This window comes from Pristis pectinata, chromosome 10 (assembly GCF_009764475.1).
Source record: "Pristis pectinata isolate sPriPec2 chromosome 10, sPriPec2.1.pri, whole genome shotgun sequence".
Lineage (NCBI taxonomy): Eukaryota > Metazoa > Chordata > Chondrichthyes > Rhinopristiformes > Pristidae > Pristis > Pristis pectinata.
This window is the reverse complement of record NC_067414.1, coordinates 66,055,993-66,072,517: the sequence shown is the minus strand read 5'-3', so window position 1 is coordinate 66,072,517 and position 16,525 is coordinate 66,055,993. Positions and strand designations below refer to the sequence as shown.

The window sequence follows — 16,525 nt, the reverse complement described above, 5'->3', positions numbered from 1 at the left end:
GAAAGATGAGCCTAGAAGGTAAATTTATAGCAAAATCTACCTCCACAAAGCATATTCATGTATTGTTCCAAACTTGGAATGTTCCAGCAATCCTTACCTGCTTCCACCCTTTACTTTAATACTCGCATCCTGGAGTGTGGCTTATTCCCACAGCCCTCTGACTCAGAAGCAAGTGTGAAACAACATGCGTTTATATTCCAGCATTAAAACCGTACTGAGACTTAGGGTTTCTTCAAAAGGGCAATGCTTTTCAGATTGGGCATTTAGATTAGAGGAGGATAGGAAGGAAGGGCATTGATCTCAAATAGGGTAATTTTGACAGAATCGGAAAATTGTTTTTCCTTTTTACGGAAGAATATTTGTGAGAGAAAAGGATGTGATGTGGCAGTTTTCATAAAGGATACTATTTCACTGTTAGAATATAAGAATATTAGTGATAGGCTGGGAAATGGTTCAACATTTCAGGGTAATTTTCATCTTGCCCTGACAGGTGGTAAACTGGCAGCAAAGATCACCCACTCCTTTTGTTCCACAGTGCTCATTCATCTGCTATATCCTCGTGATTTATTTTGTGGAACAATATTGGCCCATGAAATTATACAAAGGTTTACCAAGTCCCCATCAGAATTCTCTGGGTAAAAGTAAGGACCTCCTGAATTAAACTGACAAATAGGATGTCAAATTTACCAAGGACCTGTACTGCCCAGTGCCAGCTATTTCTTCACCCACCATGACCTTTGGTGCCATTTCTACTGATTACTGGACATACCCATCCAAAAACCAAATACAAAAAAGGCAATAGTCACTGAATGACCTCATTACTTACAATCTCCATCATTATTCCTTCAGCAACATTGCACACGAGCCAAACCAATATTGCCCTCATGTTGAACATCAACAATTTATGTTTACTTAGCACCTTTAATAGAGCAAAACATCCAAGGTGCTTTGCGGGAGCTCAATCAGGTCAAAATTGGCATCAGACCAGAAAAAGAAAAAATTAGGACAAGTAACCCAAAGCTTAGTCAAAACTGTAATTTCAAAGAGCTTCTTAAGGGAGAAGAGGGATCTGGAGAAGTTTAAAGAGGGAATTCCAGAGGAAAGCTCAACTTGCTTATTTTTTCTGGCAAGGAGGACCATCCCAACAATGTTTGCTGGTAAAGTGTAAATGGTGTCAACACACTTGGTCTTAATTCCAATCCATTACTTTCCATTAGTAATTTACTGGGACCTGCTACACTTTTCCTTAATATGACTTCCCATCAATCTTGTTGACTGAGAGTAAATAGGATTTTAACTATTTAACTGTTCCCAATCTGCAGTATCACAGTCGTTCTCACTTGTTCTGCTCACCCCTTCCCCTTTTCTCAGCATATTTACAAGAGTTTATCTTTTTCCAGTTTTGCTGTAAGGCCATCAGCCTGAAGCATCACCTCTTTTTCTCTGTGTGACCTCTGAGCATTTTCAGCATTTTAATTTTAATTTCAGATTGCCAGTTTCTGTGGTATTTTTCTTTTGTAACATTTTGACAGGAATGTGGAGCCTCTGTCAACCGCACTGATGGAAAATGTATTGCCTCCCGGGAAGTAACATAATGGCTCCATAGTAGCTGCACTATAATACTTCCTTTGTATAGAACCCATCCTCCATGTCAGTGACAGTACAAGGTATTAGTCTAGCATTACAATCCATAAAAGTCCTCCTTTGGCGCACGACTGATCATTCAGTGAATGTTGTTAGTCAATTGGAAGCAGCTATCAAAGATCATCAAATAAAAGGATCCACCTCAAGGACAAAACATTTCTCCTAATTTTGTGAGGATCACCACGGGAGATTGTATTTGGAGCTTTGTGTGTAATATTAGACACCCTAATGTGCTCAATGATCGACTAGAGTGATTTCAGAATTTAGAGTTCTATGTTATGAGACAGACTTGCAGAGGTGAGCTTGTTTTCATGATATTAAAAGAGTCTGAAGAATTGCGATGGAACATAGAAGATCTTTAAAATGCTGAGATAGTTTAGATGCCAACGAGCAATAGGATAGAGCTAGGATATGTTTTATATTAGGTAGCTAAAGTGGCGAGTACCACTCAGTACATCAAAAATAATTGTCTCGCTTTTCTGTGTACCACTCATGATTTATAAAATGACTGAACATTATAAATTGAGCATTATTTTACACCCCATGCTTTTCTTGTGCTTCCGTAAGACCAGAGCCTTAAGGATGAAACTTTATTTGAATACTGCCCACTTTTCAGGCTTCACATCTGGAAAACACTGGAAAGATCTACTCAAGCATTCTTCTTGTTAGCTACTCATTTAAAGTGGATATTAATCTTCACAAGTGGAATAGATTTCCTTCATTACTATGTTGAGGCAGATTTTGTAAACTTGCACTCCGTGATGGATAAGATGTATTGTTGCAATCATAAACCGATCGTTATCACTCACTCATTGGACAATCAGTTGTCAATGGAATAATGGAACACAATTGTTAAAGACTGCTCCTGCATGAATTGTCTATAATATTGCTCAATCCCCATAAATCTAGAAACCAAACTACTGATTTGGAGAAATCTCCCTTAAGGGCCACAGTTGAAAACTGAATTTGCTGGAGCCTTCAATAACAGGATCACCATCTGGGCCGGGGCTATGTGACCATGTTTGGAGCCATAGATTTAAGTAAAATGGAAGAGTATTTCTAAGTATTGGAGTTGCAATTTCTTACACTGCCCCTAAAAAATATGCTTAGAAAAGTAAAGGAATATTTGCTTTATCCCAGTTGTAAAGCCTGTAAAAATTAACAACACCATGGCCATGTCCTCCATCATCAAGATTGCAGGGGTCACCATTCATCAAAAAATCTACTGGAGCAGCTACATGAATATTGTAGCTACAAGAGCGGGCCAGAGGCTGGGTATCTTGCAGTGAGCTAGTTGCCTTCTGACCCCAGCTGGTCTTTCCACCATCTATAACGCAGAAATCAGGAGCATGATCAGATAATTATAGTTCCAGGACTGGGTGTTGAGCACTCAGGGAGCTTGACACCATCCAGGACAAAGCAGTCTGCTTGATTGCAACTCCACGCCCTATCCCTGACGATAGATAAGATAAGATCTTTATTAGTCACATGTACATCGAAACACACAGTGAAGTACGTCTTTTGCATAGTGATTTTTGGGGGGCAGCCCACAAGTGTTGCCATGCTTCCGGCACCAACATAACATGCCCATAATTTCCTAACCTGTACGTCTTTGGAATGTGGGCGGAAACCGGAGCACCCGGAGGAAACCCACACAGACACGGGGAGAACATACAAACTCCATACAGACAGTGGCCGGATTTGAACCCGGGTCGCTGGCGCTGTAAAGCATTATGCTAACCATTATGCTACCGTGCCTGTTACACAAACAATCAACCACTCTATCACCAGCACACCATGACTGCTGTGTGTGTTAAATACAAAATGCATCGCAGTTACTCCAACAGTACTTCCAAAATCCACACCCTCTATACCAGGCACATGATAACACCACCACTTGCAAGTTCCCTTCCGAGCTGCACTCTATCCTGACTTGGAAATCCAACTCCGGTTCTTTGTCACCTGGGTCTAAACCCTAGATCTCCTTACCCATCAGGACATCTGATCACCACCAACACTTTTGACTCAAAAGAGAGGCTGTTAGAAATTGCTACTCAGCATACTGAATTGTCTGATCACTTCTTTCCCCATGCCTCTCTTACAAGCACCATAAGGGCAGATACCCTGTGCTGCCAAAATGTGAGTCCATGGAGCCTGCAGGACAATAGTTGCAAAATAAACATCAAGAAAAGGTCCTTGATTTTTAACCTTTAATCCACCAATCTCAGAGGATTAAATACTTGTGGAAAATGTCATCTTATTTTGAAAACCTGCTGTGTCTGAAGTGGAGAGAGCTTAGACCAGTCCTGCATGAGAAGTACATTGGTGCAGTTAGTGGGGCTGCTGCCTCACAGTGGCAGAGCACTGGGCTCAATCATGTGCTAATTGTGTGGAGTTTGTATGTTCTTCCTGTGACCATATAGATTTCCCCTGAGTGCTCTGCTTTCCTTCCACATCCCAAAGACGTGAGGTTGGTTGGTTAATTGGACATTGTACATTACCCCCCAGAATGTAGGTGAGTGATAGAACCTGGGGGGGGGGGGGGGGAGTTGATGAGGATGGAAGAATTAATGGGGCAATGGGATAGTCCTGTGAAATGGCATAGACGATCAACTGAAATGGCCCTCTTCTACGACATAGGGAAATATGAAGAAAAAAATACTTAGGACCAGAGTTAACAAATAATAGCTTCCTAAGGCCCCTGGAATTAAATTTCCTTGGAACTATGGAGAAAGTCTTCTGAGCATATCCAGTTTTGAGGATATCCTCTGTTTGTGATGATGCGATGTCTGACTATCCTCCTGTTACACCTTTAGGCATTGACGGAATTAACTGCTGCATCCAGTTACCAACGAACCACATCAAAAAGATCAGGTTCAAGGATGACAGAAGATGATGCTGGATGACAAGAAGAAACAAAATTGAAAGCAGAAACCAGTCTTGAATATCATGACAGCGCGGGATTCGTGGCAGTGAAGCATGATTACATTCATCAGCTGGGTAGGAGACACAAGAGACTGCAGATGCAGGAATCTGGAGCAAAAATCTAAACTGCTGGAAGAACTCAACGGGCAAAGCAGCATCTGTGGAGTCAAAGGGATGGCTGATGTTTCGGGCTGAGACCCTGCAGAGATTCCTGTGCACCTCCTCCAACCTGGTCTACTGTATTTGGTGCTAGTGATTACATTGGCGAGAGCAAGTGAAGACTGGATGGCCACCTTGTAGATCACCTGCGCTCTGTCTGCAATGGCCATCTTGAGGTTCCTATTGCATGTAATTTTAATGTCCCTTCCCATTCCCATACTAACCTGTCTGTCATTGTCCTTCTCCACTGTTACGGTGAGGTCAGGCACAAACTGGGAGAACAGCAACATATTCCATTTGGGTAGCCTACAGCTCAATGGTTTGAACATTGAATTTTCCATTTTCAGGTAAACCATTCCCTCGTGTTCCTTTCCCACTCCCACTGCTCCACCCAGGGCCTCTCTCCCTTTGTTCACCTTTTCCATCCCTCACTCACCCCTCATTACCTCGATTAATCACCTTCCCCCATCTGCCCATCACCCACATACCTGCCTACCTGGGTTTCTTCTCCCTTGGTTCACCTTTCCAATCCCCGATCCATCTGATCCATTTGCCCGTCATCCCTTCCTTATGTTGTTCCACCAATCACCTACCAGCCTCTGTCTCACCCCTCCCTCTCACTTCTCTATACTGCCTGTCTTTCCTCTATACTCTCAGTCCTGATGCAGGGTCTTGACCTGTAACACCGATCATCCCTTTGCCACCACAGCTGCTGCCTGACCCGTTGGGTTCTTCAGGAGTTTATTTTTCTCTTAGCTGGGTAGATGCAGAAAATTAATTGCAATGGGGATAAAATGTGTAAGAATTGCTGGGAGGAATTGCTGTTTGGAAATGCAGTTTTTTTTCCTGGAAACACAATAGTTTATGCATGTATGTTTATGCATGTGTCCCTGTGCCTGCTTGGAGTGTGTGGTCTCGATCTACTATTGAAGCATTGGACTACAGAGTAGACAGAGATCAAGCAGGGGAAAAAAAACAAGGTGGGTATGCCAGACATGACCAGCCCAATGCAAGAGGAGAAATTCTGACTGATGGACCAAATGTGACTGGATCTATTTGTTTTGATGTATTCTTCAGTGATGGTTTCATTAAGGGTAACAATAGTTGGTGCTGGTTTTACACAAGGCCAAGGAAAATAGATTGAAGTGTGGTGGGATGCCAAAAAATATCATAAATGAGAAAGTTTGAATTTCCAGTGTAGGTGCTTTTAGGCCCAGACCTATAGATTTCAAAGAATAGTTCAGTAAAAGACACCAAGCTCAATGGTAAAGGAGCTTAAGAACTACCATCCCCATGACACTTTAAGAAGTATCAAAGGAAATGAAGCCTTCAGTGCTCTGGATGATACTTACACCTCCAGAAAAGTACCTTAAAAAGATAGGGAGTAGTTAAATAGAAAGCAAGCAATGGGAAATTTTGTGAAGAACACATGAGTACATTTAATTGGCCCAGTAGCTGAAGTAAAAATAGAAGTGTTGAATCAAAACAGACTGAGTTTCTTACTGCAGAGGCAAACAAATTATAATGAACAAGCTTCAATTCAGCATGTTGGGCTTAATCTTTGAGAAGGTTAACTTGAAAGCAAATATGTAATATCTTTGACCTAGAGCTTTCAATGACAATTTAAGACAGTACTGTTACTAGGGATATAGGCATCAGTGGAAAGGTCAGCACTTCTCCATTTGTTCTTGATAAGGTGGGGTGAACTTTTTCACTCATTGCAGTCGATGCCATGAAGGTAGTTTCATGGGGCTTGTAGGCAGTGCAATGCAGAAAATTGTCACATTGATGAAAGATCATGTCGGTGTGTGAATTTCAAGTGATAACATTCCAATGCATCTGCTGCCCTTGTTTCAGAGTCATACAGCATGGGAACAGACCTTTTGGCCCACTGAGTCCGCACCAACCATCAAGCATCCACTCAGCGTATACTAATCCCATTTTATTCTCCCCCAGTGCCATCAACTCCCATATTCTGCCAATTACCTACATACACACTTGAGGCAATTTACAGTGGTCAATTAACCTATCAACCCTTTGGGATGTGGGAGGAAACATGAGCACCCAAAGGAACTCACACAGTCACAGGGAGAATGTGCAAACTCCACACAGACAGTACCAGAGGTTGGAATTGAACCAGGGTTGTTGGAACTGTAAGGCAGTAGTTCTACTACTGACTGTGCGGCCCTAGGCAGTGAAGGTGATCATTTTGGGAAGTGCTATCAAATGAGCCTTAATAAGTTGCTCAAGTGTTTTCCAAAGATAATCCACACTGCAGCATATGTATACAATGATGGAGAGCAAAGATAGTCAACTGGTAAAGAGCAAGAGGTGAGCTTTGTTCTGGCTAGCATCAAGGTTCTTGCACACATTTAGGTGGATGGGGTCTATTTCCTCACACTTCTAACTTGTACTTTGTTGTTGGTAAAGAGGATCGGGGAAATAATTGAGCCAGTCACTACAGAATGCCCAACCTTTGACCTAATTTTGGCAGCTGCAGAAAGTTTCTCGTCAATGATGACCCAGGAGGAACGCTGATGTAATAATCAGCCTAGAAATTAGCAAATTCTGTTACATTTATAAAGTTACTGAAACCCATAGAAATTCCTCTTTTGAGTATATAATTTTACAAATGGGGATACTTTTAATAACAAACAGCAGTTAAGTACAATGATTTACTCTCAACATATTCCCCTAAGATGTTATAACTCAGATTGAAATTAATTATCAATATATCATGTCTGTAAACAAGGGACCTAAATCATGAAACCATTGATTTGTGATTTCCTGAGCAATTTGAGGGTACTGTGCTTTATTTTTAGTTAAATTATATGTGCTGTTTCCTCATGCTACTACATCCTGTATCTCACACCATGAATTATAATCAAGTTTCATGCTGGGCATTTTTTTTAGCTTTTGCCAATTGAGTGTCAACTTGCACAACTAAGTAAGTTACAGAAGCTGCCCTAAAATTCTCAACATCTACAGCCCCCAGCTGTCAAACTGACAATTTGACAGACTATTAAAGTAACTGTCTTCCATTTCAGTCATTACAGGATGTATGTGTAGCAAGAATGGGTGGCAGTGGGAGATACTGTGAATACTATAATTTGCTTTCATGGCTTGAAAAAAAGATAAAAGTGACACATACATCTGCTATTTTTCTCATCTTAAGAGCTGGCAGCAATTCTACAAACTCTAGATTTAATAGGTTGTGACAATAAAACTTGAATGCTGATCAAATAATGACTGCTGTACCACCTAAAATCCAGAAATTATCAAATAGGTTTGATGATTTATTCCTCAGTGTGGATTTCTTGTAAACTAGGTTGGGGGAACCAGAAGGATTTAAAACAAAACTGGAATTCTAATTAAAAAGGTAGCAAGATGTTACTTGAAGGAGTGTATGTGTAGAGTCAGGCAGGAACTGAAATATCTGCTCTCTTTTGTTGTGCTGCCAGTGGTTGAGAAACAATAATACAATCCTGTCACAGTCACGGAAGATATAATTCATGAGTACCATCACAATCCACCAAGAGCTAGAATGAAGGATATGGATTTGAAAACAATTTCAAAGACATTGAATGAAAATGTTCAAGATTGCGCAATATTTTGGAGAAGATGGAGGTGCCATTAGGTTGGCTGTTAGTTTGAAGGCTGTGATGTAATATTGTATATGATGTAATTTAATTTTCACATTGAAATACTGGGATACCAATTAGAGATAATTCCTTTAAAGAATAAATAGTAAATGGGATTTAGGGTAAAACATATGCCCAATGATTTTGAAAAATATGAAAACAAATTCATTCAAATATTTTCTTTAAGCATTATTGTATCCATAGGTAAAGAGGATGTGATTTTTTCAGAAACCAATACCTACTCTGGGCAACAAGATTTGGTAACCTATAAAAATTCTGCGAAGTGGCTGCATTTTCAGGTTTAATACAATCTTAAATCAACATTCCAAATTATAGCACTTCTGTCTAATCAAAGATTTCCCATACAGTTGTTGGGCACTGCCTACATATTTATGGTCCAACACTAAAGCTGATATAAAATTTGACCCTAACTACTGCTCTGTGTATTTAACATTACACTTTGAAATCTGATTGTGTTTTAATATTAGAGATTTTGGAATTGTGTTATACATTGGCTTGAATGCTTATTAGCCTGAAGAGATGCAAGCCTCCCTTGCCTACTTGCTGTTATTGGATAGTATGTGAAATTAGTCTGAGCATTTCCTGGTGGACAGGGGCCCATAGCACAAATCTGGCTTTTGACATCAAGAGCCGTTGCAGCATGGTTTTGCTTCATTAAATAGGTCAGGCAGAGACAGAGAGATTGGAAAAAGGATAAATATCGAAAACAAAGGAATACTCCAGGACTATGGAGGGAGAGCTGGGTTAGTAAAATCCTGGGAGTGATGTGATGAGCCAAATAATCATCATCTGTGCTGTAAGCTTCTGTGGTTCCACACTGTTGTCAGTGATAAAATGGTACACTGAACAAGACTTCCTAAAACCTCAAACTTAATGTTCAATAAGGATATTTAGAGGTTTAGAGGTCACAAACAAAGTTTCTGTCAGAGCTTAAACTGCTGAAACACCAAATCTTGAAGGTTTGATTCTGGATTTATATAATGACAGAAAGCACATGATTAGCCCATTGACAACCAATACAGCACAAGGGTGCTGCAAAATAAACCAGTGAACAGGAAATAATGCAAATAGAACTGCTTCAAGGGCCAGGTTGTCAAGATACACGGATGTCCAATTACATAACCCTGTAATAGGCACTGTTACTCCAAGGATGAGAACATAACAAGAAGTTAACTCTGATCACCTTGTATTAAATGTCATTCAGGAAATCAGAATGTGTGAAATGTTAAGCTTACTGCTTTTAATCTTGATTTTCTCATTGTGAATAATGCAAAGATAAACACCTTCAAAAATACCAAATACTAAGAGTATAATGTGAGTACACTGTGTGGCTATAACTTAATGCAGGTTAGAAGTACTTTTGAAGTTTTCAAGGGCATAAAAGTGTCACACCGTCACTTTATTTCAATTATTGCATCATCCTTCCATTAAAGATTATTCTGCTATGAGTCATTCAGCTACGATGCTTCATTACCTCTCCAGCTGCTCCATTAACATTTGTGATGCCTTAAGCATCATGATTCACAGCAACCCACCCACTAACAGCTATGAAATCTCCTTACCCACTATGATTAATATTTTTTAACCCAATGGGAGGTTTATCTCTCAAGGCCAAAGCCCCAGCAGGCTCCATCCATCCCACTGAGTCCATCCCAACTCAATTTCATCACTATGTATGCATGCCAGGCTACGAGGAAGATTCTCATCAACAACTGGGAGACAATGCAAACAAGAAGACTTCAGTGTTCTTTTTATCCTGAAATTTAGAAAGCTACCCTCGATTGAAGACATCTGGCACATAGGTTTTTGCCGTCAACTAGAACACTGTATAAGGAAATTACAAAGCTCCATCCCTGACTAGCTGTTCTTCATGACTATTCTATGAATCTTGTATGCACCTCTCTTCTTCCCCTTCCCCAGTATTGACATCAGTACCTCCAGTCAGCTATGCCCATGTTTTGGAATTCCCTACCTAAACCATTACTCTCTACCTACCTTGAAGAGGCTGCACTTCACCTCCTTAATATCCCCCCCCCCCCCTTTGGCTCAGATTGCACTTCATTAACCACAGTCCTGTGAAGTACCTTGCAATATTTTTCAGTATTAACATTATTATTGTTAACCGACAGTGGTGAAGATCTTTTTGCTCTATTGGCACATCCAAGCAGTGATGGCTTAATGTGTTATGAGCACTATTGAGATGCAATAGCCTGCAGTGGCAGACTACATGCAAGACTGTTTTTTTATTTGCTTCAGTGGGTATCCATTGTGTTACGTGGGAATACTAGAATCAGATGCAGGAGTCGGCCATATGGCCACTTGAGCCTTCTCCAATCATGTTGATTATGGTTTATAAATGCAGATATGTTAGGTATTATTGCGATGGAGATGAGTTAAAATGATCTGTCTGTTCCTGAAAGTACAGATGGTTTAAGTTGTATCAGTTTAATTATGTTTCATAAGGGAAGAATGTAGATAAAAAGATGATGTTTGGACATTTTACTTCCAAGTAAAACAATGATAAGAAGTTTTTATCTTTTTGAAATACCTTTGACACTTTAAAGCATGATGTTTGAAGCAGGTACTTCTAGAACTTCTTTAGACAATATATTTCATTCAACACAATTGTAGCAATTTGAAATTTTGTGCCAAGCAATATTTTTAAATGACTTTTTGATTCCATATACAATAGTTCACCTTCTACAGAAATTTAGGATAAGAATGATCTAAAATCATTTACTGGCATTGAAGAAATGAAAATTAGATGCAAACATTATAAAAGCTATGTTTTATTTAACAAGTTTTCAATAAAATGGGTTACATTAATTATACTGTATTTTTCGTATTTATAACATGCCAACTTAAATTGCAACTTCCCTTATACATCACCAGGAAGTGTTTTCAAAGGGTTGGCTTTTGGCCATTCGGACACATTAACCTCACTATCATTCAAAATTGTTCAAATATTCCCACACAAGCAACCATCACCAAACGTCGGGGGACTAATGGGTGCAACATTGCCAAGCTAAATGGAAAAGGTTGACCGGTTCCTGAGAAGTTGATATGAGTGTTTTACCCATTTGCTCTGCTGATTCTGGCTAGCCTGCTTTGGCTAACTGATACAAAACTGCTGGGCTGTGCAAATAATGGAACTGTGCAAAATATCTTTAAGAAGCAAATCTCACTATCCAGATATCTCTTACAGATGAATGTGTTATAATTAGTGTTAACATTCTTTAGTTTTGTTGTGTTAATGACAGATTTTAAACTATTTTTATTGTAAAGGTGAATGTTAGTGAAACAGGAAGAGAACAAAATGATGTTGAAGTATATGTGGTTTTATAACTGATGTTTTTTTTAATTTCACTTGTGTTGAGTTAAAATATATCAGCCATTATGGAGCTGATTAGTCCATATCCATGCTAACAACACCCCTACTCCCTCCCCTCGAAGGACTGTAGGCAGGTGCATTCATAATAGTTATCTGTTGTACAATCTTTCTGTGTCTAGTCCAGCTTCTTAATCAATTCTGAAGTTAATTGCTCAATGACTAGTCCCACCTGCCAGTCCCTAAAGTCTGAAATTCCCTCCCTAAAGCCCTGCACCTCGCTACCTCTCATCACCTTTAAGATACTCCTTAAAATCTACTTCTTTGACCAAACTTTCATCATCTCTTTATGTGGCCTGAATTCAAATTTTGTTTGATAAGAACCTTGAGACATCTTCCTGTCTTATTGATGCTGTTTAAATGGACACTTTTGTTGTTATGTCTGATTTGCAATTTGTGCTTTCATTCAGATAGTTTTGTGGTTTAACTGCTAACAATCATGCACAATTTAACTCTGACCAACTAAATCTGGTGAAAAATATTTCCATGTCCTCCACGGTATTCAATGAAATATTAGATATAGTTGCACATAATGTTTAATTTTCTGTTCCATTCTTTATTTCTGCTCTTAAATAAGCAGGGGTCTTTAAATATGTAAATTAGGCTCTAGAAATATCACCTGGATTTTAGTTATTCTTGTTGGAAGGCTGAGCAGAGATACAGTTGCTGTTTCCCTATCATTTCATCTGAGCAAGAGGAAGAGTTTGGACAGGAAACTAAAACATAGGTCATATTGTTTTGATTTAATTGGTTTCTGGTGTTGGACCAGGAGGCATAGAAGTGCTAAAGTGTCTCAAACCTCCAGCTCGTCATTTGCTTGCACGTTGGGGTTTGTTCCTTTGTTCTCCAGCATTCTGCTAGTGATGCTGACTATTTCTCTCCTTCTCACCTCCCTGCTGATCTCAGAGCGGACTCTGACTCAGATGTGGGGAAGTCTCCCAAGCCTCAACACCCACTTTGTACGTCTGCCACCTCTGTAAAAATTGCAGCTTAGCATTCAGTTCACCCATATCCATCTATCCCACAAGCATTATTGTTCCTTCTCTCACTTTCTGGCCCCCACCCACTTCCCTGTATTTGTAAAAGTGTGAGTCAGAAACAGCTAGCTCCCTGTATTTTCAGCTTGTTAACACAAACACTCATATGAGACTACACGGAAGGTCACATCCTATAGGCAGTTAGTTAATCCCACAGACATTATAATAACTGTATAATAAGAATTTGAAAGTATTATTTTAGAGTTTGTTCTAACTCCCGATGAATGTCAGCCCAGTTTTTGACTTGGGAATTATGAACAAACAGGAATAAAATAACTACTTCTGCATTACTCTTAAACCATCATCTTGATTATTCTTGGAATGTAACATATACAATCCATAGCATCTCCCATGATAAATTCCGAGAACTCAGTCCCTTAGATCAGCGACACATCATAATCTATTACAAGATATAACTGCTTAATATCTTTTTCCTTTATTGAGACAATGGTTGTTGTTTTCTTTCAGCATGAGGAAAAAGTGATTAATCTGTCCCATTCCAAGAGTACTGGAGGAGAAAGTTTTGGAATCAGTTGTACTTGGGCTCTTCTCTCAGAGAGTTCATCTGGACATGGCTGCTGAAGTAAGTTTGAAAGTAATTTTACTCTGCAAAGTATACACTGGCACAATTGCATATGGCCTCTGAAATTGTCTGTCACTTCTGCACTCCTTGTTTGGGAGCCAGATTGTGGACACTGTTCTTAATAATGCAGTCAGGAGGGCAGGTCCAATGTTCACAGGTCTACAATACATTACTTCCAAGAAATTAAGCTTGTTTGCATAATGGCAGTTGTCTCACAGAGAAAAATCCTAACCTATAAACTGTGTAAAATACCTCGTTAAAATAACACCCTTACTGTGAGTTATAATCTAAGTCTACTCGGGGTGCTGATTACATCCATCACTTTTTATCCATTATTCTCTAAAGATGTATAACGAATGACTTTTAAGCCTGGGTAGTGGCTGGAACTGGTACTAATTAATTGCCTACCGATAATACTCACTTACTTATTATCCTTTCTATCGACTTCAATCCTCCACTACCAATGACAAATGGTAATCCAAATTTAATGGAAAGTGCAAAATTCTAAATTGGACCATGGTGTCAAAGGTGTGATTGTGAGACATTTAATCCAAACATTTCTCCATGAAACAAACAAAATATTGGTTCCAATTACTTCATCTGGCTGTAATTTACTTTTTTAAATATATGGTTGTTTCTCGACAATCTCTAAAAAATGTCATGGTGAATGCTAATGTTGGAAATGGAATTGTTTGAAAATTTTGGAAATGTAGTATCAGTATCAAACACTGCAAGACAACTATAGAATGATCACAGATCCGTCCATTCAGATAGAATGTCATGATCAACCTTTGATCTCAGTTAAGTATCTCCCAGTACAACTGTTTTAGTTTCCTTGCCTTGCAGTGGGCATCCAATGTTCCCCACCGTAAGACTAAATCCAAACTTTGTGCTGATGAGTGCTTGGAGTTCATGCTCTCAAGCACTATACTGAGACTGCCGAGTTCATCATTTCACAATGGATCCTTTAAAATTATCAAACAGATTCAATAAACTTGCATTCTGCATTAAAGGTGAAAGATACATGCACTAATTCACATCACCATTGAATCACTTGCATTGTAACTTCATATCTACACAAATTCTAGGGAGTCTTCAACATTCAGCACTGTGAAAACCTCATAATAACTTAACTCTGGCCAATATTCTTCTTTACCTAGTGCAGTTTGGAAAATTACAGTTAGTGACTACAGCATGTGAATAAGTATACATATTTCAAAACTCTCAAACCAAATTATCAGATTTTGGAGATTTAATAGCATTTTATGTCACTTGCACGAATATTGTAGTGCCCCAGTCTTTTAACAGTTTGATTTTTTTAGTGTTTTGTTTTGTGAGAATATTGAAGTACCTAATTTGCCAATAATTTGATCTTTCATAATAAATATTCCTTGTAGTATTTCATTACTTAAGAATATGAAAGCTCCATTTTGTTCTCCAAATATTTACAATCTTCTAAAAGCATGGATAATTTATTAAAAAGTATTAATTATTATAATTATTGAAAAACAATGCTTCTCAAAAGTAAAGAAAAATCACAGAAAATTGCTGTTAGTAGTTATTATGTAATAAATTAACATTTGAAAAACCTATTAAATAAAAGGGAATGTATGAACACTATACATTCCTTTACTCAATGTTAAGTTAACCTTCTACACATTGTCATCTTTTCTCTTTATATGAAATAAATTCAGTTTTTTAGGTTTACAAAATAACTGGAAAAAGTGTATTAAAATAGAAATTGTTGCAATAGCCTTTGCATCCTTTTGCAATTAATGTAATATACACAGGTATTGCAGCAGTAGTGATTCCTGCAGACTTTGGAATCTATGGCTTGTAAATGATTGTCACTTTCTGTCTTGATATTTGTCACAATATTCTCCGCATGTCATTCAGTGGATGATCACAGTTCTGGCTGTTGTTCCTGTAAAGCAGAAGAGCACATTAAGTACTTGAAGTAGAAATTGCATTTCACCTTTTGTTAAAACAAAACTCTGCTTTTCTATGGATTTGATTGTCTTCAAGGTGTTAAGATATAATTATTTCTTCTCCCAAATCTGCCATTCAACAAAGTGATTTTAAGTGAACTTCAACCCTAAAAATCAAGCAGCCATTAGGATAGTGGGTGTGGCTGACCTCCTCCCGTGATTCTGATGGAGCATCTGCAATCAGGCTATGTCATTTGAGTAGCCTCTTTCTGCTGGGCATCTGTGCCAGTATGAATGCTTTTTTGGGTCTGTTGGAGGAGGAAAAAGATGTGGAGCTGGAGGTCACTTCAAGGGGGCAGTGATATGGCATTTTTTGTTCTGTTTGAAAGCAGCTACCATGGGCAAAGGGAAAGAGAAAACGATTCCAAATTCTGTCTTCCTCTTCTGTCATGATAATCACTGTGATCACCAGGTGTTACTATTTTGCCTTATCTACAGCCAAACTTAAAATATTTCATGCCAGGACACTTCAGGTTTGGCTGCAAGAAAGATGAAAGAGATTTTTGGCAATTCCATATCTTTCAAGTGTTGTCAGGATGGGTTTGGAAACAGCTACAGAAATTTCAACTTCTCGTCATGTACAGAGGGGGGCAGAGACATGGCAGAACTAGTTCACAACTCAAAGTCCAGCATCGTCTCTCCCCAGTCCATGTTCATCATGGTTCCACGCTCAAGAATTTTATATTTTATATTTCTTTCAAATAAAATATAGAATTCTTTGTGTAGGTATCAAAACAATAACTACTAAAACAACTAAACATATTCTGATGAAGTGTCTCAGACCTGAAACACTAACTTTGTTTCTTTTCCCCGAGATACTGCTAGACCTACTGAGTGTTTGTGGCATTTTCTGTTTTTAATTCAGATTTGTAGTTTTTTTTGATTTTCATTAAAATATTTGTTCTCTTTCTTCAGTGAGTTCTAATTTTTGAGAAACCTTTAAACATAAACACAATAATACAAGGAAGTAGGAGCAGGACTAGGCCACTCGGCCCTCAAGCATGCCCCTCCATTCAATATGATCATGGCTGATTTACCCCAGACCTCACCTCCTCCTCTGTGCCAGATCTCCAAAGCCCTTGATCCCCTCATCTCTCAAAAACTTATCTACCACCACTTTTAAATATTTCTCATGATCT

General features: G+C 38.8%; 1 protein-coding gene across 1 annotated transcript in view; it reads right to left on the bottom strand.

Annotated features, from left to right (window-relative positions):
• Positions 1-14,710: 14,710 nt before the first annotated feature.
• LOC127575493 (sodium-dependent lysophosphatidylcholine symporter 1-like) overlaps positions 14,711-16,525 on the bottom strand; it is a 76,556-nt gene continuing 74,741 nt past the window's right edge. Inside the window, 1 exon segment of the mRNA XM_052025426.1 lies at positions 14,711-15,322. Within this exon segment, the coding sequence (XP_051881386.1) occupies positions 15,268-15,322 (55 nt within the window). The 3' untranslated portion in view covers positions 14,711-15,267.